General features: G+C 67.1%; 6 protein-coding genes across 8 annotated transcripts; all 6 read left to right on the top strand.

Moving 5' to 3' along the window:
* Positions 1-112: 112 nt before the first annotated feature.
* On the top strand, positions 113-1,496 carry S100A13 (S100 calcium binding protein A13). Its single transcript, XM_058860697.1, has 3 exons — positions 113-502; positions 700-891; positions 1,023-1,496. The coding sequence occupies exons 1-3, from the start codon at positions 128-130 to the stop codon at positions 1,155-1,157; spliced, it is 702 nt and encodes a 233-aa protein (XP_058716680.1). The 5' UTR covers positions 113-127; the 3' UTR covers positions 1,158-1,496.
* Positions 1,497-1,571: 75 nt separating this feature from the next.
* On the top strand, positions 1,572-4,176 carry S100A14 (S100 calcium binding protein A14). The gene is made up of 3 exons (XM_058860698.1): positions 1,572-2,248; positions 3,798-3,944; positions 4,043-4,176. The coding sequence occupies exons 1-3, from the start codon at positions 2,216-2,218 to the stop codon at positions 4,160-4,162; spliced, it is 300 nt and encodes a 99-aa protein (XP_058716681.1). The 5' UTR covers positions 1,572-2,215; the 3' UTR covers positions 4,163-4,176.
* A 3,020-nt stretch (positions 4,177-7,196) lies between these two features.
* S100A16 (S100 calcium binding protein A16) lies at positions 7,197-10,839 on the top strand. 2 transcript variants are annotated; one of them, XM_058860700.1, is made up of 3 exons: positions 7,197-7,350; positions 10,006-10,167; positions 10,248-10,839. In XM_058860700.1, exons 1-3 carry the CDS (start codon positions 7,345-7,347, stop codon positions 10,410-10,412), a joined length of 333 nt encoding a protein of 110 aa, XP_058716683.1. In that variant the 5' UTR covers positions 7,197-7,344; the 3' UTR covers positions 10,413-10,839. The 2 variants fall into 2 exon arrangements, with proteins under 2 accessions (XP_058716683.1, XP_058716684.1); XM_058860701.1 differs by lacking the exon at positions 7,197-7,350 and adding an exon at positions 9,096-9,282.
* Positions 10,840-12,323: 1,484 nt separating this feature from the next.
* On the top strand, positions 12,324-16,973 carry LOC131590548 (protein S100-A4-like). Of its 2 annotated transcripts, XR_009280108.1 has the most exons (3): positions 12,324-13,322; positions 15,135-15,736; positions 15,937-16,973. XR_009280108.1 is itself a non-coding variant. In XM_058860702.1 (2 exons), the coding sequence occupies exons 1-2, from the start codon at positions 13,182-13,184 to the stop codon at positions 15,297-15,299; spliced, it is 306 nt and encodes a 101-aa protein (XP_058716685.1). In that variant the 5' UTR covers positions 12,324-13,181; the 3' UTR covers positions 15,300-15,856. The 2 variants fall into 2 exon arrangements, 1 of the variants encoding a protein (XP_058716685.1); XM_058860702.1 differs by lacking the exon at positions 15,937-16,973 and having other exon boundaries at positions 15,135-15,856.
* Positions 16,974-17,144: 171 nt separating this feature from the next.
* On the top strand, positions 17,145-18,276 carry LOC131590549 (protein S100-A4-like). Its single transcript, XM_058860703.1, has 3 exons — positions 17,145-17,282; positions 17,775-17,927; positions 18,032-18,276. The coding sequence occupies exons 2-3, from the start codon at positions 17,790-17,792 to the stop codon at positions 18,194-18,196; spliced, it is 303 nt and encodes a 100-aa protein (XP_058716686.1). The 5' UTR covers positions 17,145-17,282; positions 17,775-17,789; the 3' UTR covers positions 18,197-18,276.
* Positions 18,277-20,380: 2,104 nt separating this feature from the next.
* On the top strand, positions 20,381-21,211 carry LOC131590556 (protein S100-A9-like). Its single transcript, XM_058860714.1, has 3 exons — positions 20,381-20,408; positions 20,499-20,655; positions 20,894-21,211. The coding sequence occupies exons 2-3, from the start codon at positions 20,503-20,505 to the stop codon at positions 21,098-21,100; spliced, it is 360 nt and encodes a 119-aa protein (XP_058716697.1). The 5' UTR covers positions 20,381-20,408; positions 20,499-20,502; the 3' UTR covers positions 21,101-21,211.
* Positions 21,212-22,992: the final 1,781 nt, after the last annotated feature.

Below are 22,992 nucleotides of genomic sequence, written 5' to 3' on the forward strand. Positions count from 1 at the left end.
AAGTTTGGATTCCATCATCTCGGAGGCCTTTCCCATCCTGAGAGCGGCTCCGGGAGTTTTCCTGTGCGTGGTTCTGGGGAAGGTCCGAGGGATGCTCCAGCCCCGGGGGATGCTCCAGCCCCGGGGGATGCTCCAGCTCCGGGGGATTCTCTGCCCGCGGTCCCGTCCTGGCCCCTCCGGAGGTCCCCGGGCGGCGCCGCCGAGGCCGCGGCGAGTTCGGCCCGAGTTTGGTCCGGTGCCCGGGCGGGGAGGGAGCAGAGGACGGAGGGACGGACGGAGGGACGGACGGAGGGACGGACGGCGGCGCCCGGGCGGTGTCTGCGCGTCCGTCCGGCCGCACCAGGAAACCCAACACCGCCTCGGGAGGGGAGGGGGGGACAAAAGCTGCGCTGTCCCCTCCTGCGGCGCGGCTATAAAACCTCCTGAAAACTCCCGAAACCTCCCCAAACCTCCTGAGCCCCCCGAAACCTCCCGGGGGCCTCCGCCTGCCCGCAGCCAGGGGGTAAGTGCGGCACCGACCCCCGATGTACCCCTGGCCCCTGCCCGTGTCCCCGTCCCATGGCCGGGCCCTGCTGCCCCTCGCCACCCCGGGACCCTCCTGAGCCCCGCGGGGCCGAGCTGAGCCCTCGCAGGCTCGGGGGGCTGGGGAGGGGGCGAGGATCCCCCCCGGGACACCGCTCCGGGCTCGTGTCCCTGCAGCCCCGGGCTGTGTCCGGTGCCATGGCCGCGGCCGAGCCCAGCGAGCCGGGCGAGCTGACCGAGCTGGAGAAAGCCATCGAGAGCATCGTCACCGTGTTCGTCACCTTCGCCGCCAAGGAGGGCAGGAAGGGCACGCTGACTGCCGGCGAGTTCAAGGAGCTGGTGCGGCTCCAGCTGCCCAACCTGATGAAGGTGAGGGGAGGGTCCCCGGGGGTCCCCCCCGAACCGCGGGGCCGCTCCCGGTGTCTCCGCTCCGCAATCCCCCCCAGCCCGGTGTCTGGGGAGGGGAAGCGGCCGAGCCTCCCCCCGTGCCCTGCCCGCAGGACGTGCCCTCTCTGGAGGAGAAGATGAGCGAGCTGGACGTGAACAATGACGAGGAGCTGAGATTTGGGGAGTACTGGCGGCTGATCGGGGAGCTGGCCAGGGCCATGCGGAGGGAGAAAGCCGCCAAGAAGTGACGGGGCCGCTGCGGAACCGCAAATAAAAGAGGTTTTTCCCCCAGCCTGAGCATCGCTGCTGTTCTTGGGGGGCTCCCGATTTGAGCCCCCGTCTCCTCCCCGTGGTGGCCGCGCTGGGGACGGGCCCAGCCCCGCGGTGCCGCCTTGGGGTCACTCCTTGGCTGGGACGGGGCCGTTCCCAAAGTGTCCCCGCGCTGGTCTGGCTTTTGGGGTGCCACAAACACCTTTGGGGTGCGCGGGGGGCAGAGCCGTGGCCGGGGTGAGGCTCGGGAGATGCCGCCAGCTCCGCGCCATCGATGCTCATCGTGTTGTGCGGGCTCTGGGGTGGCACAGGGCGACACAGGGCGACACAGGGCGACACAGGGCGACACAGGGCGACACAGGGTGACACATCCCCCGGCACATCCCCCGGCACATCCCGCCTGGGGGATGCCCCCACTCCCAGCGCCCGGCTCCCAAACCCCTGGGCCGCGGTGAAATCCCGCTGGGGGTGACCGAGCGGGGCCCGGTGGCCGTTCCCACGCGGGGCCGCGGCCGTGCCGGGCCCGGTTGGATGTGGGGAGGCACCGGTGCGGCCGGGAAGGAGGCGTTTCCCGGCCCCACGCTGGCTCCGGGCCAGGCTCCCAAATGAGACGCCTTGCACCACGGAGCTCCCACTCACACCTCCCCGGTATAAAACCCCGGCCCGCCGCAGCCCGCGCACACCTGGGACAGCCCGTGCTGCAGGTAAGTGACGGCCCGAGCCTCGGCACGGGGGGCTCCGCGCCCCCGGCCCCTCCGCTCCCACGCTCGGCTCTGCCACGACTTGCGAGGACGCCGGGGACGTGTCCCGGCAGCTCCAGCCGCGGAGCTCCCATCCCGGGGCTCCTTCCTCGCCCTCCGCTCGGGGATGAGGAGGAGTCCGGGCGCCGGAGGAGAGGAGGCTCCCCCCGAGCCGAGAGCTGAGCTTGGCTTCCTTCCCCCGCCAGCTCCCCCGGACCCCGCGGCAGAGGAGAGACCCCCGGAGAGACCCCCGGAGAGACCCCCGGAGCTGCCCCCGAGGAGCCGCCAGCAGCAGGATGGGCCAGTGCAACTGCCGCAAGAAGCGCAAGGTCCGGTGGGGACACCGCGGCACCGGGACCCCCGGCGGGGACACCGCGGCACCGGGACCCCCGGCGGGGACACCGCGGCACCGGGACCCCCGGCGGGGCTGGGGGTGACCCCGCACGGCCCCGGCCTCGGAGCCCCGGGCACGGCGTGATTCAGAGCCCGTGGAGGAGCCGGGGGCTGTTTTGGGGATTGGCAAGGCCGGGCACCGGGTGCTGTGGAGCCGCTTGAAAGCTCGGGGAAGCAGGCGGCTCTGTCCTGCTCCCGTGGATGGACCTTCGGGAGCTGCCCGCGCTCCTTGCAGCCTCTCCGAGGATGCCCACCGGCAGAAAAGCTCCTGTTTCCCTCTGCTTTCAACCGGGAGGTGCCCACCCCGCACCCCTTTGCACCTGTGGAGGATTTGGGGCGCCGGGCTGAGGCGCTGGAGGTTGCCAGGCTCTTCCCGCTGGGCATCACCGCCTGCGGTTTCACGGCGTTCGCAGGGGAAGCCGCAGATTTGAGTGAATCACCGGCGTTTCCCTCAAACGGAGCCGCAGGAGCGGCCCGGAGCGGCCGGGAGCGGGGGTCGGGCTGTTCTGAGCCCCCCACCCCGCCGGGACCGGGGTCTGCGGGGTGGGAGAGGGGCTCGGGCCGCTGCCGGGCCCCGTCCCGGCGCCACCGCGGGCACTGAGTCACTCTGCCATCGCCACCTGAGCGATGGAGGAGAGGAAGAACCAGTCGGGACGGCCCCGAGAGACGCCGGGGTGGCTGAGCCTGGCGGGCCCCGGGCGGGGACAGCGCGTCTGGGGGGGGTGACAGAGCTGGGGGACAGCGGGTGGCACCTGCAGGGGCTGTGACAGCCGGGCAGAGCCGCTGCGGGCCAGGGGAGCGACATCTGGGGGGCCTCACATCTGTGTGGAGAGCTCCGGGGGGGTCTGTGGGCAGCGGGGGCTCACAGCTGGATGGGAGAGGTGCCACAGCTGGATGGGGGCTCACAGCTGGACAGGGAGGTGCCACAGCTGGACAGGGAGGTGCCACAGCTGGACAGGGAGGTGCCACAGCTGGATGGGGGCTCACAGCTGGACAGGGAGGATGCGGAGGCTGCCTGACATCTGCACAGGAGGGCCTCGTGCTGACCGGGAGATTTATCCCGGGATTGTGCAGGGATCAAATGTTGGCTCGGGGAGTGTCCCGCCCGCTCAGGGCTGGTCCTGTCCACCCTCGGGATGTCCCAGCCCCCCGGTGCGGTGTCCCAGTCCCCGGTGCGGTGTCCCAGCCCCCCGGTGCGGTGTCCCAGCCCCCCGGTGCGGTGTCCCAGCCCCCCGGTGCGGTGTCCCAGTCCCCGGTGTGGTGTCCCAGCCTCCCGAGGATGTGTCCCAGCCCCCCGGTGAGGTGTCCCAGTCCCCGGTGTGGTGTCCCAGCCTCCCGAGGATGTGTCCCAGCCCCCCGGTGCGGTGTCCCAGCCCCCCGGTGCGGTGTCCCAGCCCCTCTCGGAGGTGTCCCAGCCCCTCTCGGAGGTGTCCCACCCCCCCGGTGTGGTGTCCCCCCGGCGCTCACCCCCTGTGCCCCCCGCAGGACTGCCAGGAGCTCACGGACGTGGAGCGGGCCATCGAGACCGTCATCAGCCAGTTCCACTGCTACGCCGTGAAGGGGCAGAAGGAGTACCTGACCCCCAACGAGATGCAGGAGCTGGTGGTGCAGAAGCTGCCGCACCTGGGCAAGGTGAGGGCAGAGCCCGGCCGCGGGCAGGAGGAGCTGGGGGTGGTCCCGGGCTGCTGGCGGGAGCCCCCAGCCCCATCACCCCGATGTTCTCTCTGCAGTGCGTGGGACCCCTGGAAGAGAAGATCGAATGCATGGGAGACCCTAACGAGGCCAAGCTGGAGTTCGGAGAGTACTGGGACATGATGGGGGATGCGGCCAAGGGCTGCCGGAGGAAGTAGAGGGTGGTGGGGGTCGGGAAGGCGCCCGAGGTCTGAGGCTCTGCTCCTGGAAGCTCCAGAGGCCGCCGGGAATGCGCCTGCGAAAAGCCACATCGCTCCTGCCGGGTCTCGACTCCTCCCGCGCCGAGGATCCCCCTCCCCGGCTCCATCCCTGCTCTCCTTCCCGTCAGGAACTCTCCCTTGCCACCCCCAGCTCTGCCCATGCCCGGGGAGGTGGCGCGGGGGGGTCCCGGATCCCCTCCCCGTCCTTTGCCTCCATCCCCGGCCTTGTCCCACCCGCGGCCCCGGGAACTCTCCGGGAGCGGCTCCCGCAGCCCCGGAGCCCCGCGGCGGGCGGGACTCGGCTCCTTTCCCCCGATCCCCCTCGGATGTGGGGGGCTCGGCCCCCCAGCCCTGTGTCCCGTCACCCCCACGGCTCCTCCGGGGGCTCCGCCGTGGGCCTGGCTGGGTTGGGGAGGGGCCGGGAGCCTTCCCTGCCGCCCCCCCGGTTTTTGGGGGGCTGATCCGGGATGTGCTGCCCTCCCGGTGCTCCCCATCCCCAGGGACCCCGGCCCCGGGGCAGGGGCGGGCTGGGATCAGCTTGGGCCGCTCGCGACCGTTTTTGTATAAATTAATAAAGGAAAAAACACTGGGGGAAAAAAACCCCCAAAAAACCCAAACAAAGCGGGATGGGGTGAGCTCGTTTTGTCTTTGGGGGGCCAGGAGGGGGTCGGGGCCGCAGCGATTGTGGGTTGGGGTCAGCGCTTTGGGATGGTCTGGGGGTGCAGGGGATGCTCTGGGGGTACAGGGGATGCTCTGGGGATGGTCTGGAGGTGCAGGGGATGCTCTGGGGGTACAGGGGATGCTCTGGGGATGATCTGGGGGTGCAGGGGATGCTCTGGGGGGGGCTCTGGGGTACAGGGGATGCTCTGGGGGTGCTCTGGGGGTGCTCTGGGGGTTCAGGGGATGCTCTGGGGGTACAAGGGATGCCCTGGGGGTCTGTGACCCCTGTGAGCATCCCAGGGCTCTCCACATTCCCAAATCCCAAGCGCCCGCCGGTCCCCGTGGTGCTCCGGATATTTGGGATCTGGGAATGCGGCTCCAGGGCTGGAGGGAGCTCAGGGGAGACCCCGAAATTCCGGGTTTGGGAAGACCCAAGGGCGGCCGGGAGCGGGATCCCAACCGTGCCGGGAGAATGTGGGATTTGGGTGCAATTACAGCAAATTGGGAAAGAGAAAATGCCACAAAGCTGCGCCTCACCATTGGCTCCGGCGCTGGAGCGCACGGAGAGTGAGGAAACGCGCTGGAGAACCCGGTTTTCCCACTTTTCCTCTGCCATCCAGGCCTTTCCCACCCAGCTCCGTGTCCTGGAGGAGGCTGTGGGCACCCCGGAGACGCAGCGGGGACCCTAAAAAGGATTGTCCCAAAAAGGGAGAGGGCGTGGGCACCTCAGCAGCGCCTCGGTCACCTCGAGAGGGGAAAAACCAAAGCGATGCGAGGCTGGGGAAAGGCGATAAGAGCCGGGAATGGGCAGGGGACAGGTCCTGCCGGGCCGGCGGCAGCTCCGGCACCGCGGCTCGGCCACAGCCAGCCCCTGTCTGCTCTCAGCTGGATTTCACAACGGGAATGACTATTTATTGTTCCTTCCTTGGAAATAAATAGATGGAAATTAGGCAGAAAGGTGTGGCGAGCGTTTAATTGGAGACAGGAAATGTGTCAGGTCGGGCTGATGGGGGGGAAAGGGGAGCCGGGGCTCCCCGATCCAGTTCCCATCCCCAATTCCCTGCGCCAGGCTGGGAATGTGCCCCGGGACTGGGGACTCCCGGCTCCCCGGCCCTGCTGGGACACTGAGGTGACAATTCCTGCGACGTGAGCCGGCCTGGATGAGTCTCCGGCGTATCTGGAATGTTCTGGAGGTGACAGGAGCAGCCCAGCCCGTGCCAAGACGGCCGGTGCCCCTCGGTGAGGGCACAGCACCGGGACACCCATCCCGGGGGTCACCAAACACCCCAAACCCAGCGCTTGGCACCTCTGGAAAGGCTCCCGTGGTGCGGAGCTCATCCAGGAGACACCGAACACCTCCCGAACCTTCACCTGGGGGAGCCGGAGCGGGGGGACCCCCGAGCTCCCCGGGGTCCAGAGGGTGCTGGGGGGACCCCCGAGCTCCCCGGGGTCCCGGGGGCGCTGGGATGGGCCGGGCCGGTTCGCGGCTGCTCCGAGCGCACGCACACGCCCTGGATGCCTTGTAAAAATAAGGGCCTGGATGTGGTTGTGACATCTGCCAGGGGAGCAGGGCGATGAAAGGCCGTGATTCAGGCGTGAGCTGTTTGCCTGCAGGGTCCGGGAGGGATTCCCACCCTCCCGGGATGTTGCATCAACGCCACGACAGAGGAGCATCTCGGCCCAGAACAGGTTTGCTTCCTCCCGACCGAGATTAGGAAGAGGCCGGGGGAGAGCTGGCGTGACACGTTTTTTCCGGGACGGGAGCTCCAGGGGAGCCGGTGGCTCCCGCCTGTCATAAATCACCTCCTCCTTTGCATCCCCAGATGTGCCCTCCCCGATAAGGCCGGGATCTCATCTCGCCATCGAATCGCTCTGGGAGACACCAGGCCTGCAATTTGCAGAGGATAATTAATTATGGATGGGACTTTACGAGCCCAGCTCCCAGCTGGGGAGAGCCTCGTCTGTCCCAGTCAGAGATGTCCGAGTGCCGGACAGGGGCTTCCAGAGCCCCAAACCCGTGTCAGCCCCTTCCAGCCGGCAGAACAAGTGGTTTTGGTTCAAATAAAGGATTTTATTTGGGTGGGTTTGGAGCTGGGGATGGCTGGGATGGATGAGCTGGGTTGTCACTGGTGGATTTCCAAACGCTGGGATCGGGAGGGAATTCTGCGCCCCCTCCCCGCCCCGTGGAGCCTTTTGGGGAGTTCCCGTCACCCCAAACCCCGAGCGGCCCCCGGGAAGGAGCCGGGGCCCGGTCCCTGCTCGCTCCGACCCGTCCCGGTGTCGCAATCCCAGGGATCCATTTCCCAGGTAAGCGCCGGTCTGGGAACGCCCTGGGAACGTCAGGGAGGGGTGGGAGCCTCCTTAAAAACCCGGCTGGGCCCGAGGGATGGGTGCGAGGTAAGGAGAGAGCGGCGACATCGGCTCCCAGCGCCCGCGAGGCCACAGCGGCGACAGACGGACACAGCGGGACCCCCGGGAGGATGCAGGTGAGGCTCCCGGGGGAATTCCCGTTCCCCCCGGGATGGGAACCAGGCCTCGGGCTGAATATTCCACCGGGAGGAGCCCCGGGATGTGCCGCTGCAAGGTCGGGAGGTGGAAATTCCTGGAATCCTCGGGCAGCTGAGAGCGGGGCCGGGCTGGAGGGACCGGCCGGGGTCACCGGGGGGGACCGGGCTGAGCCCCGGGGTGTCCGGAACGGCAGCGGCAGCACCCTCGGACCTTCCCTGGCGCTGCGGAGCTCGGCTGGGGGCAGCCAGCGGGGTCTGGCTCCTGGAAAAGGGGATTTGGCAGCGGGGGAGGCGGGCGGGGAGCGCTGGGGCCGGGTCCGGCTCTGTCCCCGCTCTGGGCGCTGCGGACCGGGCGAGGAGGGACAGGGAGAGGGGAAAGGAGCGGTGGGACCGTGGTGGTGGGAATGGAGCTGCTGGAGAGCCCCATCGTGCCCATCCCACCCAGCTGGGGCTGTGTGTCACCCCAGTGTCCCCGTGTGTCACCCCAGTGTCCCTGTGTGTCCCACCCGTGTCCCCGTGTCCCATCCCAGTGTCCCCGTGTGCCACCCCAGTGTCCCCATGTGCCACCCCGGTGTCCCTGTGTGTCACCCCAGTGTCCCTGTGTGTCCCACCCGTGTCCCCGTGTGCCACCCCAGTGTCCCCATGTGCCACCCCGGTGTCCCTGTGTGTCCCACCCGTGTCCCCGTGTGCCACCCCGGTGTCCCAGTGTCCCTGTGTGCCACCCCGGTGTCCCCGTGTGCCACCCCGGTGTCCCGGTGCCCCCGGCTGGCCCCGGGGCTGTACCGTGAGTCACCGGCGGAGCAGCCGCGGTGCCCCAGGGCCGGGCCGGGCGCTGGTGGCAGGGACAGGTGACACCCGTGGGGACCCGGGCGAGCTCAGGGGGTGCCGGGGGTGCCGGGGCTGCTCCTGGCCCGGTGCTGCCGAACTCCCCCGGTTCACGGGCCGGGATCCCCGGGAGCGGCTCCCTGCCGGCGCTGGGACAGCCCCGAAGCCACCGCGGTGGCCGAATCCTGAGAGCTGGGGACAGTCCCCAGCCCTGGGCCGATGGAGTGACCCCGGGGCAGTGACAGCACAGGGACAGCGATGGCTCGGGAGGACACAGGGCCACGCTGAGGCACGTGGGGACAAGGAGCGAGAGCGGGGCCGAGCCCGGTGTCACCTCCCGGTGTCACCTCGGCCTGGGGCTGGGCTGGATCAGGGCGAGGAGAAGGGAAAGGAGCCAAGTTCTGGCACGGGGCAGGTCCCGCCTGCTCCCAGAGCCAGCAGCCGGGCTGGGGACAGCCTGTGCTGATGTCCCCAGAGCGGGGACAGTGCTGGGCCACCCCTGTGCACCCTCCGAGATCCGTGCGGCCACCGCTGCTGTGCTGGTCACTTGTCCCCTGTGCTGGTCACTTGTCCCCTGGGCTGCTCACTTGTCCCCTGAGCTGGTCACTTGTCCCCTGTGCTGCTCACTTGTCCCCTGTGCTGGTCACTTGTCCCCTGTGCTGGTCACTTGTCCCTGAGCTGGTCACTTGTCCCTGAGCTGGTCACTTGTCCCCTGTGCTGGTCACTTGTCCCTGAGCTGGTCACTTGTCCCCTGGGCTGGAAGCAAAGGGATGAAGTGACCCCAGCTCCCCCCAGCTCCCCCCAGTCCCGGCCACCGACGGGGCAGGAAAGAGCCAGGTCCGGCCAAGGTGACGCAGTTTCCGTCCCCTCGCCACCGGGATGTGACGGGGGCCATCCTGCCGGGCCCGGCCACAGCCAGGAGCTTCCTGGCTGGGGACAGCTGCGGGGACAGCAGGGACACACCGGGCTCGGAGGGGACCCGGGGCTGTGGGGACACCCCGGGCCGGGGCTCGGAGGGGCTCGGCAGGCCGGGACCTGCCCCGCCGGGGAGTTCCCGGAGCCGTGAAGCAACAGGAGGGCTGGCTGGTAATTCCTGCCCCATTCCTCCCTAATGAGCTCTGGGAACGGGGCGGCCCCGGCGCTGCTCAGCCCCGCGGCCCCGGGGCCAGAATTACCGGCCCGACCCACGCGCGGGGGCGGCGGGCCCGGGGGGCGGGCGGGGCGGGCCGGGGACACCGGGAGCTGTGGGGAGGGCACCGGGAGCTGTGGGGAGGGCACCGGGAGCTGTGGGGAGGGCACCGGGAGCTGTGGGGAGGACACCGGGAGCTGTGGGGAGGGCACCGGGAGCTGTGGGGCTGGTGCAGGGGACACCCAGGAGTTGTGGGGAGGGCACCGGGGGCACCGGGAGTTGTGGGGAGGGCACCGGGAGCTGTGGGGAGGGCACCGGGGGCACCCAGGAGTTGTGGGGAGGGCACCGGGAGTTGTGGGGAGGGCACCGGGGGCACCGGGAGTTGTGGGGAGGGCACCCAGGAGTTGTGGGGAGCGCACCGGGAGCTGTGGGGCTGGTGCAGGGGACACCCAGGAGTTGTGGGGAGGGCACCCAGGAGTTGTGGGGCAGGCACAGTTGGCACCGAGGATTTTGGGGGGTGATTCTGCAGGAGCAGCGATGTGGGGAGATGAGAACCCCCCCTCAGCACGGCCGTGGGGTGCTCCCCTCCCCGCCGGGACGGTCTCCGCCTGCCGGGGGGCTCGTGGTGGAGACCCCCGCGCCCACCCCAGCGGGGTCTCACCCGACTCCCGCCCCCGCAGGCGACCATGGGCGAGTGCACGGAGCTGGAATGGGCCGTGCAGGTGCTGGTGAACAACTTTGACAAGTACTCGAGCCGCTGCTGCTGCTGCAAGAACCCGCGGCGCATCAGCAAGAAGGATTTTCGGAAGATGCTGAGCCGCGAGCTCAACCACATGCTGACGGTGAGCCCGGGGGTCTCCCGGGGGTCCCGCTGTGTCCCCAGGGGTGTCCCCGGTGTGAGCGGCCCCGCTGTGTCCCGCAGGACACCGGGAACCGCCGCGCCGCCGACAAGCTGATCTGCGACCTGGATGAGAACAAGGACGGGCGCATCAGCTTCCAGGAGTACTGGACCTTGATAGGCGGCATCGCCAGCCCCATCGCGCAGATCATCCGCCAGCAGGAGCAGAGTGTCAAACACACCAAGTAGCGGCCGCTGGACCCCCCCGGAACCCCCCCTGCTCCTCCGAGCCCCCCGCTTTGTGCCCTCCCCGAGCCCCCTTTGCCGAGCAGGACGGGGTCGGGACCCCCCCGGGGTGGGGTTTGGGGTGCGAGGCCGTCGGGGGGCTCCTCCTTGCCCTGCCCTCCTCCTCTTCCTCGAAGGGAGAGGCTCCCCCCGCGCCTGGCTCGGGAATTCTGTCTGTCCTCAGCGCTCCGCTGGCAGAAATCCCATCACGAGCAGCTCCCCCTCTCCCCTTGGGGCTCCCCCTGAAAACGGGGGGCTCTCCTTGGGCAAAGCGCGCTTCTCCCCCCCGCCCGAGGCTCTGCCCTGCCCTGCCCGGGGCTCGGCGCGGTCCCGGCCGGGTGACACCACCGTGGTTATTTATTGCAGCAATAAAATTCGGAGGAGCAGCGGGTGACGCTCAGGCTTTGCCTTCCCGGGGGGCTGAGAGGGCGGAGGGGTCCCCAGGCCTGTCCCCGCCCTGTCCCCGCCCTGTCCCCGCCCTGTTCCCGGTGACGAGGCCGGTCCCGGGCTGTCCGGGGCCACCACGGGGTGTCAGCAGACACCGCTGCCACATTTGTCACCGGAGGGGTCCCCAGGGGGGTCTCGGGCAGGGGGGGAAGCGCAGCCCCACATCCCCGAGCCCCAATTCCTGCCCTGCACATCACACGACCCCCGCCCGGGGTGGGGACAGAGCTCCGCGGGACCCCCGGGACCCCCGGGACCCCCGGGACCCCCGGGCTGGGCAGGACCCCGGGCCCGCAGCTCGGGCTCTTCCTGGGGATTTTCCACCGGGAAAGGGCTCGGCCGTGGGGGGGAGGCCCCGAGCGCCCCCACTCCGAGCACCGGGACCCCCCTGCACCCCCTCCCAGGCCCCGGGGGTCCTGCCGGTCCCCCTGCCCACGCCTCCCCCCCGAGCAGCCCCGGGGTCCCGTGAGAAGCCGAACCGGGCCGTGCCCGTGGGAGCGGGCGGGGCCGGGCTGAGTCACGGCCGAGGAATCCCCGCGGGGCGAGGTTCGGGTGTGGCTCAGCCCGGGGGGAGCGGGGCTGGGCCGGGCTCCGCTCCTGCGGCTCCCCCGGGACCCCGGAGATCCGGGCCGGAGCCTCGGGGTCTCTCCGGGAGGGACCCTCGGGGCGGGCACCGGCAGCGCCCAGCGAGCCATTGAAACAATCCCGGGAGCTCGTCCCCTGCTCCTGTCCCTTCCCCGGCCCTGCAGGAGACCTGGGGGGGACACGGAAGGTCCCGATTGTCCCTCTAAGAGGACGCCCCGAGATCCCAGAGGATCCCAGAGATCCCAGATGATCCCAGAGGATCCCACAGATCCCACAGATCCCAGAGGATCGGGGTGTTCCCTCCCCCGTGAGGGTGGGGCGGCACCGACCCCCCAGGGGTGCCAGGCCAGCGAGTGTCCCCTCCTTGTCACCGCTGTCCCCCTGTGCCACGAGAACGGGCTCAGCTCAGCCCCCGGCAGCTGCTGCGGGACCTGGGGGACAGGGACCACCCCAAATACAGCCGGTGTCACCTCCACAGCCTCAAATACACCCGGTGTCACCTCCAGAGCCCCAAATACACCCGGTGTCACCTCCAGAGCCCCAAATACACCCGGTGTCACCTCCACAGCCCCAAATACACCCGGTGTCACCTCCAGACCCCAAATACACCCGGTGTCACCTCCACAGACCCAAATACACCCGGTGTCACCTCTACAACCCCAAATACACCCGGTGTCACCTCCAGAGCCCCAAAGACACCCGGTGTCACCTCCAGAGCCCCAAATACACCCGGTGTCACCTCTACAACCCCAAATACAGCCGGTGTCACCTCTACAACCCCAAATACACCCGGTGTCACCTCTCCAGAGCCCCAAATACAGCCGGTGTCACCTCTCCAGAGCCCCAAATACACCCGGTGTCACCTCCACAGCCCCAAATACACCCGGTGTCACCTCCAGAGCCCCAAAGACACCCGGTGTCACCTCTCTCCAGCCCCAAATACACCCGGTGTCACCTCTCCAGCCCCAAATACAGCCGGTGTCACCTCTCCAGAGCCCCAAATACACCCGGTGTCACCTCCACAGCCCCAAATACACCCGGTGTCACCTCCAGAGCCCCAAAGACACCCGGTGTCACCTCCACAGTCCCAAATACACCCGGTGTCACCTCCACAGCCCGAAATACACCCGGTGTCACCTCTCCAGCCCCAAAGACACCCGGTGTCACCTCTCCAGCCCCAAATACACCCGGTGTCACCTCTAGAACCCCAAATACACCCGGTGTCACCTCTCCAGCCCCAAATACACCCGGTGTCACCTCCACAGCCCCAAATACACCCGGTGTCACCTCCACAGCCCCAAATCCCGGCCGGCATTGAGGTCACCGGGCTGGGAGAGCTCCGCGCCCCCCGTCCCGGGGTCCCGGGGGGTTTTGGGGGTCCCGCTGGCCCGGGGGACCCCGAGGGGTGCCGGGCACCCCACACCTCCCGCTAATGGCATCACACAGCTCGTTAGGCAAAAATGGGGCGCGGGCGAAACCGGCAGCGGGGAGGAGGCGCTGGGAAGGGCGGGGGGCTCGGGGCTGCCGGGGGGGCCGTGCCAGCCCCACCGGGCTATAAATGCCCGCAGGTACCGGCTGAGGCACCGCGACACCTCGGGGAGCTGATCCGCGCTGAGCCGGTGAGTCCCAGCCCCCCGCAGCACCCCAAAATCCAGCCGGGGAGGTGCTGAGGGTGTCCCCGCTGTGTCTGTCCCCAGGCTGGCCATGGCGTGTCCCCTGGAGCAGGCGCTGGCCGTGATGGTCACCACCTTCCACAAGTACTCGGGCAAGGAGGGCGACAAGTACAAGCTGAGCAAGGCGGAGCTGAAGGAGCTGCTGAACAAGGAGCTGCCGGTCTTTGGGAGCGTGAGTGGCCTCGGGGACACCCCCGGGGACACCTCGGGACACCCCCGGGGACACCCCCGGGGACACCCTCGGGACACCCTCGGGACACCCCCGGGACACCCCCGGAACACCCCCGGGGACACCTCGGGACACCCCCGGAGACACCTCCGAGACACCCCCGGGGACACCTCGGGACACCCCCGGGACACCCCGGGGACACCCCCGGGACACCCCCGGGACACCCCGGGGACACCCCCGGGACACCCCCGGGACACCCTCGGGACACCCTCGGGGACACCCCCGGGACACCCCCGGGACACCCCCGGGACACCCCCGGGACACCCCGGGGACACCGCCGGGACACCCCCGGGACACCCTCGGGGGCATCCCCAGGACACCCCCGGGACACCCCCGGGACACCCCCGGGACACCACCGGGACACCCCCGGGACACCCTCGGGACACCCCCGGGGACACCCCCGGGGACATCCCCGGGGACACCTCGGGACACCCCCGGGGACACCCCCGGGACACCCCGGGGACACCTCGGGACACCCTCGGGGACACCCCCGGGACACCCTCGGGGACACCCCCGGAACACCCCCGGGACACCCCCGGGACACCCCCGGGACACCTCCGGGACACCCCCGGGACACCCCCGGGACACCCCCGGGGACACCCCCGGGGACACCTCGGGACACCCTCGGGGACACCCCGGGGACACCTCCGGAACACCCCCGGGACACCCCCGAGACACCCCCGGGACACCTCGGGACACCCCCGGGACACCCCCGGGACACCTCGGGACACCCCCGGGACACCCCCGGAACACCCTGGGGACACCCCCGGGGACACCTCGGGACACCCTCGGGGACACCCCCGGTACCCCCCCGGGACACCCCCGGGAACACCCTCGGGGACAACCCCGGGGACACCTCGGGACACCCCCGGGACACCCTCGGGGACAACCCCGGGGACACCTCGGGACACCCCCGGGACACCCTCGGGGACACCCCCGGAACACCCCCGGGGACACCCCCGGGACACCCCCGGGACACCCCCGGGGACACCTCGGGACACCCCCGGGGACATCCCCGGGGACACCTCGGGACACCCCCGGGACACCCCCGGGACACCCCCGGGACACCCTCGGGGACACCCCCGGGACACCCCCGGGACACCCCCGGGGACACCCCCGGGACACCCCCGGGACACCCTCGGGGACACCCCCGGGACACCCCGGGGACACCCTCGGGACACCTCGGGGACACCTCGGGACACCCCCGGGACACCTCCGGGACACCCCCAGGACACCCCCGGGGACACCTCGGGACACCCCAGGGACACCCCCGGGGACACCCCCGGAACGCCCCCGGGACACCCTCGGGGACACCCCCGCGCCGGGGGGGTCTCTGAAATTCCCCGAGTGGAACCCGATGGATTCATCCCCCGGGGATGGGGAAGGACGAGAGCCCGAGGGGCTCAGCTGGAGCAGGCGCAGCCCCAAATGAAATTTTTTTTTAATTTTTAAACCCACAGATATATTTTGTTCAACAAAGGAAATCACATCCCGATTTCCATTTATATTTTTTTTTTATCATATTTGGTTTTTTTTAACCCCCACTTCCCTTTCTTTGCCTTGTGGTTTCAACCGGGAGGCGATTTTAAATTTTTTTTACATTTTTGGCCAAATTTTCCCACATCCGGGAGGATCTTTGGGCACTTTTGGGCACTGCCGGGGACTCCTCCCAGAGGCGAAGGGAAAACCCTCCCTGGGGCAGGGCAGGGGGGTGGGAAGGGGCAGCCCCTCACCCCAAACCCTCTCCCCTGGCAGAAACAAATGGACGAGGCGGAGTTCAAGCGGCTGGTGAACGACCTGGACCACAACAAGGACAACGAGGTGGATTTCAAGGAGTACGTTTGTTTCCTGGCCTGCATCACCATGGGCTTCAACGAGTTCTTCAAGGACGACCCCAGCAAGCAGCACCGCAGGAAGTGAAGCTGATGGCCCGAGATCTCAATAAAAGCTTCTCCCCGATCCCGCCTGACTTCTGGGGTCTCTTCCCAGTCTGAGTTCTGGGGGTTCTGTTCAGGTTCTGCCCAATCCCAGTCTGAGTTCTGGGGGTTCTGTTCAGGTTCTGCCCAATCCCAGTCTGAGTTCTGGGGGTTCTGTTCAGGTTCTGCCCAATCCCAGTCTGAGTTCTGGGGGTTCTGTTCAGGTTCTGCCCAATCCCAGTCTGAGTTCTGGGGGTTCTGTTCAGGTTCTGCCCAATCCCAGTCTGAGTTCTGGGGGTTCTGTTCAGGTTCTGCCCAATCCCAGTCTGAGTTCTGGGGGTTCTGTTCAGGTTCTGCCCACTCCTGGTTGAATTCTGGGGGTTCTGTTCAATTTTTGCCCAATTCCAGTTGAGTTCCAGGGTTCTGTTCAGGTTCTCCCCGGTTCTAGCTGGGTTCTAGAGGTTCTCTTCAGGTTCTTGAGGTTCTAGCTGGGTTCTAGAGGTTCTAGCTGGGTTCTAGAGGTTCTAGCTGGGTTCTAGAGGTTCTCTTCAGGTTCTAGAGGTTCTAGATGGGTTCTAGAGGTTCTAGCTGGGTTCTAGAGGTTCTAGCTGGGTTCTAGAGGTTCTCTTCAGGTTCTAGAGGTTCTAGCTGGGTTCTGGAGGTTCTCTTCGGGTTCTCCCCGGTTCCAGCTGGGTTCTGGGGGTTCTGTTCAGGTTCTCCCCGGTTCCAGCGGGGTTCTGGGGGTTCTGTTCAGGTTCTCCCCGCTCCAGGCAGCGGGCACAGTCTGACTCATCCCTTCCTCCATCTCCCTGGGTTTTTCCACTGCTCGGCTCAGCCCTGGCGTTTTTTGTTGGTTTTTTTTTTGGAGAAGTTTGAGCAAAAACAGCTCTTGGACGTTCCTCCCCCAGCCCGAATGTTCTGGGGAGGGTTCGGGGCGCTTCAGGCCAGCACAGAGAGGATTCGGGTGGCCACGAGGTGCCCTGGGTGACACCTCGGGGCTGGGGGGACACGAAGCCGCAGCGTGTCCCCGGTGCCCGCATCCCCCGGGATTTGGGAGCTCCCCCAAGCACCCCGGGCAGCTCGGGGCTGCTTTGGGAAACCCTCAAAGCTGCTCTTCGGCTTTCCAGAGAAACAATCCCGCCTGTAAAACCCCCCAAAAACGGGGCAGAGCTGCCAGACCCCGTCCCCAAATCCTCCAGCTCTTTCCTGAGCCCTTCCAGGTCCTTCCAGGAGCTCCAAACTTTCCCCTTTATAAAGAGCCCCCGGAGCTTCTGCCCTTCCCAGTAACTCCCACAAATTCCCACTCGCTAATGGGGTGAGGAGCTTCAACCTCGGGCGCTTCTCCTGCCAAAAGGTACAGACCCCCCCCGAGCTGGGGAGGGGCCGAGGGGGGCTTGGTGAGCTCCCAAATCCCCCCAGGGTGGGACTTTTGTCCCCGTTTTTGTCGCTCCGGTCCCTGCGGCAGCTGGGGGACACTCGGGGCTGGAAGGAGCCGGTTCCCGGCGCTCCCCGCACTCGTGCCCGGGCCACGCCGCCACCGCCACAGCTCCGTTACACAACGGGGAGCGGCGACGGGAAACAGAAATCGCTGCCAGGCGACTGGAAAACAACAAAAAAACCTCGTCTCGACAGCACCCCCGCGGCCGAGCCCCGCTGGCTCCCGGACATCCCTGGGGACGCTGCCAGAAGCGGCGCGGGTGGCACCTGCAGCGCCACCTGCCCCGGATCCCCAGGGGTTCTCCCGGCCCAGGTGGTCCCTGGCCAGCCCCGCGGGCACGTTTCGCTCCTCCTCACCCAGCCCAGCCCCCGTGGCAGCTCCCGGGGTTTCCTTTCTCCTCCTTTTCTCCTTTCCCAGCCGTGGTCCGGGCGGGCTGGGGAGCGGCGGTGCCGCCCCGGCCGGGTGTGTCCAGGCCGGGTATAAATTCCAGGGCCTGGCTCCGGCTCCCCTTCCTCCCTCCCGTCCTCCCGTGTCCCGTCCGATCTCTCGGTGAGTCCGTTCTCCCCCTCTCTGCCCTCTCCAGATGTTCTCCAGATGTTGCCGCATCCCCCCGGCAGGGAGCGGGAGGTTCCCGCTGGAATTTGGGTTTCACCTGCCAGGGCTGGAAAAGCTCCTGAGATCCTTCCCTGCCGAGGGGGCTGCGGCCTCCCCGCTTTTCCCTCTGTTCGGGAGTGTCCCAGCACGGCCGGAGCGGGAGGAGGGAACCGGGGGAGAACCGGGGAGGGAACCGGGGAGGGAAACCGGGGACAGAACCGGGGAGGGAACCGGGGGAAACCGGGAGGGAACCGGGGGGAAACCGGGGGGAGAACCGGGGAGGGAACCGAGGGAAACCGGGGACAGAACCGGGGGGAAACCGGGGGGAGAACCGGGGGAGAACCGGGGGGAGAAGCGGGGGAGAACCAGGGCGCATCCCGGGATGTTCTGGGGGCTGGGAGGGGCCTGAGGATTCCAAACTCCGGTGTCCCGTCCCTGTGTCCGCAGGTTGCCGCTGTCGCCATGGAGTGTCCCCTGGAGCAGGCGCTGGCCGTGATGGTCGCCACCTTCCACAAGTACTCGGGCAAGGAGGGCGACAAGTACAAGCTGAGCAAGGCGGAGCTGAAGGAGCTGCTCCTGAAGGAGCTGCCGAGCTTCAGCGTAAGCGCCACATCCCCAGGGAATCCCGGGAATCCCGGGAATTCCGGGACGCGCAAACCACGAGTTTAACGCCCCGTTTTTCCCTCCCCCCCCCCCCCTGGCAGAAACAAACCAGCGAGGCGAGTTTACAGAAGCTCATGAGCAACCTGGACAGCAACAGCGACAGCGAGGTGGATTTCCAGGAGTACGTGACCTTCCTGGCCTGCATGGCCATGATGTGCAACGACTTCTTCCAGGACCTGCCGGACAAGATGCCGCGCAGGAAGTGAGGGCAGGGCCCTGCCACCGCTCTCTGGGACCTTCCCGTTGTCCTCCCGATGCCATTTCAATAAATTTTGATTCAAACGAAGCGTTTCGTGCCGTCTCTCCCCGGGGCGCGGGGGTTGTGGCTGGGGGAAGCCCCCGCTCGCCCTCCGCCGGGCCGGGAGGGATCCCGGGCTGGGTCTGGCTCTGCCCCGGGGCGGATTCTGCGTTCCCCGAGGGCTCCCGAGCCGCCCCCGGGGCCGCTCCCCGGCAGCCACGCCGGGCTGAGTCAGCCGTGCCCGGCCGCTGCTGCCCTGCGCTCCCGGGAGCTGCGGAACCCGCAGGGACGGGCGGGCGGGGAGAGGCCGGGGCTGGGATCGCGGTGATCGGTGATCGGGGTCTGTCCCCCAGCTGTCCCCGTGGCAGGCGGGACCCTCGCCCCCTCCCCAGCCCCGGTGCCGCCGGGTTTCGGCCGCGTTCCTGCCCGGGGCGCGGTTTGCGGAGCAGCCGCTTCCCGGAGCTCCGGGCTTGGGGCACAGCCCTGAGGTGATGACGGAGCTTTTCCAATCCCTGTGATCCCGGGATTCCAGGATTCAGGAGAAAAACCCAAATCCATCCCTCCAGGCTCAGTGGATCCCCAGAGAACGGGGCTGCAGCGCTGTCTGGGCGCGCGGTTTCCGGGGGATTTGGGGGATTTGGAGCAGCAAATGGCAGCAGGAGGAGCCACAGTGAGCGCCTGTCCCTCCCTCCCTCCCTCCCTCCCTCCCTCCCTCCCTCCCTCCCTCCCTCCCTCCCTCCCTCCCTCCCTCCCTCCCTCCCTCCCTCCCTCCCTCCCTCCCTCCCTCCCTCCCTCCCTCCCTCCCTCCCTCCCTCCCTCCCTCCCTCCCTCCCTCCCTCCCCAGCTACCCCTCCCTGTCCCCACGGCTCACAGGTGTCCCTGTCCCCTCTCTGTCCCCATGGCTCACAGGTGTCCCTGTCCCTGCTCCCCATGGCTCACAGGTGTCCCTGTCCCCTCTCTGTCCCCATGGCTCACAGGTGTCCCTGTCCCCTCCCTGTCCCCATAGCTCACAGGTGTCCCTGTCCCCATGGCACACAGGTGTCCCTGTCCCCTCCCTGTCCCCACGGCTCACAGGTGTCCCTGTCCCCTCTCTGTCCCCATGGCTCACAGGTGTCCCTGTCCCCTCTCTGTCCCCACGGCTCACAGGTGTCCCTGTCCCCTCCCTGTCCCCATGGCTCACAGGTGTCCCTGTCCCCTCTCTGTCCCCACGGCTCACAGGTGTCCCTGTCCCCTCCCCACGTGGCCCAGCCACGCCCTCACACATCCCCAGGCTTGTCTCAACCCGTGTCCCTGCCGGGTCACCCGTGTCCCTCTGCGTGTCCCTTTCCCGGCAAGGACCTGCCCGTCCCCATCCCAAACCTTTTGTCTCCCTCTTTTGCAATTCCGTCTTTTCCTGGCAGCGGTTCCCGGGCTGGTCGGGAAATGTTTCACCACCGCTGCCATTCCCACTTCCCAAAAACCTTAATGGCCAAAAATCTGAATGCTGGGGCTCCTCCCCAGCCCCCTCCGGACAAACTGGGGTTGAGCAGCTCCTGCTGGGCACTGGGAATACTGGGAGGGCTCCGTGTGGGGCACTGGGATCCCCCCGGGACTGGGGGGACAGCATTTGCCAATGCCCTGGGTTGTCACCAGGCAGCAATTCCAGCTGCTGGGAGGTGCCACCTCCCAGGACCGGCTGGCAGAGCTCCGACACGAGTCCCTGGGATCAGGGGGATGTCCCCATGGAGGGGTGGGATGTGCCGGCCACATCCAGCAGCCAAATTCACCAAAAACATCACCCACAACTGATCAAAACCAGCGTCATCCCACTGGAGACCCCCAGCCGGAAAAGTTCCTCTGCCAACATCTCCCTCAGACGCTGGGGGAATGTTCCAGAAAAGCCCCTGTGCCATCGCTGACCCCCGGGGCCGCCCTGTCACCGATGTCATTTCTGGCGTTTCCTTGTTTCGCCTGACGAGTTTGGGGCTTCCCCTCCCTGGAGAAGAGTTCCTGGAGCCGGGTGAGAAACCCGAAATCCTCAGCTGGGCGTGCTGCGCTGCCTTGCACAATTCCCGGGGTTACTGACCCGGAGGGAAGCGGAGGCTGCAGCCCCGGGAGGGTATAAAAGGTGTCGTCCCCAGCCGAGCATCACTGCATCCATCCCTCCCCGCTGCTCCTGCAGAGCCCAGAACTCCTCCAAGGTGAGCAGCTCCTCCAGCCAGAGCCCCTGGGATGAGCAGACATCCATCCCGGGGTTCCATCCAAGCTTTGTGCCCTTTGTCCCTTCCCAGCAGGATGAAAACCGACCTGGAGCTGGCGCTGGAATGCGCCGTCAATGTTTACCACCGGTACGCGGCGCGGCACCCCATCGACGACTACCTGAGCAAGAACGAGTTCTCCAAGCTGCTCAAGGACACGGCCGAGCCTTTCCTCCGGAACACGGCCCCGGTGAGGCCCCGGAGCCCCGGGATGGGCTGGGGAGGAAGGGCCTGGGAGATCCCCTCGTTCTGGGGGAGCTGGGCAGGGACAGCTCCCGCCAGGGTCAGGTCTCACCCTGGACCCTTCCAGGGATGGAGGAGCCGAGCGCTGCGGGATCCCTGGGGATGGAGGAGCTCTGGAGCTTCCCCTAAAGGGTTTTTTGGGGTTCAGCCCGAGCTGACTCTGCTCCCCGCTTGTCCCCCCGCAGCCCAACACGAGCACCGACAGCTACATCAGCCAGCTCTTCGCCAAAGCCGACGCCAACCACGACGGACGCCTCAAGTTCACCGAGTTCCTGACCACGCTGAGCCTCGTGGCCATCGATGCCCACAACAGGTCCCACGAGGGCCCTGGTGCTGGCCACGGCCACGACCACGGCCACGGCCACGGCCACGACCACGGGCACCGTCGCTGAAACCTCTCCCCCGCCGGCTGAGCCCCGGGACTCCGCGTGGAGCCTCAGCCCCTGCCCGTAACCAAAGCTTTGTCACCTCCTGCTTGGTGGCATTGAAATAAAATCTCTTCCTCTGAGCACCAAACCCAGCTGTGTTCCGTGTCCTGCTGCCACATCCTGGGGGTGTCACGTCCCGGGGGGGGGGGTCACATTCTGGGGGGGTCAAATCCCAGAGGGGGTCACATTCTGGGGAGTGTCAAATCCCGGGGGAGTCACATTCTGGGGGTGCCACATTCTGGGGGTGCCACATCCCGAGGGTGTCACATCCCAGGGGTGTCACATTCTGGGGGTGCCACATTCTGGGGGTGTCACATCCCAGGGATGTCACATCCCGAGGGTGTCACATTCTGGGGGTGCCACATCCCAGGGGTGTGTGGGACGTTTTTGCAACCCCCAAAACAACCACGAGCAAGGAACGAGGCCGAGGGGTTCCGAGGGCTCCGGGGGTTCCGGGGGCTCCATCCCGGGAGCTGCTCAGAGGAGCGGCTGCTCCGCAGAAAGAGTCAAACATTTCATGGCTGGGGACACGTCCCCGAGGTCACCACACACCTAAAAACCACCGTGGGCTCCTGGGGACAGAAACGGGAGTGGAAAAGAGCTCCTGGATCCGTCAGTGAGGGGACACTGAGGGGACACCCACAGCTCCAGGAGCCTGTCCCGGGTGAAACCAGCGGGGTTGGGGCGGGCTGGGCATCGCCTGCTGCCTCCCCCTCGGGTTTTAGGGAAAAAACTGGGAAAATTGGGAAAGGGGCAGCGTGTGGGAGCTGCAGCAGAGCGTCAGCCGCTTTCCCTGCCAGCTAGGGAACCAGGGTGCGGATTGGGGTGGGGGACACTGATTTGGGGTGAGTGACACTGATTTGGGGTGGGTGACACTGTGGTTTGGGATTGGTGACAATCCATTTTGGGGTGGGTGACACTGGTTTGGGATTGGTGACAATCCATTTTGGGGTGGGTGACACTGGTTTGGGGTGGGTGACACTGGTTTGGGGTGGGTGACACTGTGGTTTGGGGTGGGTGACACTGATTTGGGGTGAGTGACACTGGTTTGGGGTGGGTGACACTGGTTTGGGGTGGGTGACACTGGTTTGGGGTGAGTGACACTGGTTTGGGGTGGGTGACACTGATTTGGGGTGGGTGACACTGATTTGGGGTGGGTGACACTGGTTTGGGGTGGGTGACACTGATTTGGGGTGGGTGACACTGGTTTGGGGTGCGTGACACTGTGGTTTGGGATTGGTGACAATCCATTTTGGGGTGGGGGACACTCCGAAAGGAGCGGGAAATAAAAGCAGCAGTGAAGTGAGTCAGGGATACGGGAATCAAACCCCTGCAATGCCCTGGGGACACAGGAACATCTCCAAACAGGGATGGGCACCCCGGGCTGGGCTGGTCCTTCCCTCCTCCTCCCACCCATTGTCGGATTTTAAATCTCCCCATTGTCTGCCCCTTCTCGTCCCTAACACGCGTGACACGGAGGTGACAATTACAAAACACGCGGCAGTTCCTGCACCAGCCAGAGAAGACCCTGATTTGGGTTTTCTTCTGGTTTTGTGCCCAGTTTCCTCCAGAAAAGCCTCTGGAGCGAGAGCAGAGGTCTGGTACAAACAGAAAACAATGGAAAAAATTCTGGAAAACAAGTTATAAAATACTGCTGCGTTGTCTTGGGCGGTGTCCAGCCAGCTGGGCTGGTAGAAAACAGAAATCACATTAAAAACCCGTCCAGGGGACAAAGCCATCCCTGTTTCCAGGCGGAACAACCCCATTTGCTCCTGCAGCAGAAGGAAAATGTGCAAATTTCTCGTGGCGTTGCAAAACTCCCCAAGTTTTGGCAACTTCTCGAACGGCCTTGCCCT

Source organism: Poecile atricapillus, chromosome 33 (assembly GCF_030490865.1).
Source record: "Poecile atricapillus isolate bPoeAtr1 chromosome 33, bPoeAtr1.hap1, whole genome shotgun sequence".
Classification (NCBI taxonomy): domain Eukaryota; kingdom Metazoa; phylum Chordata; class Aves; order Passeriformes; family Paridae; genus Poecile; species Poecile atricapillus.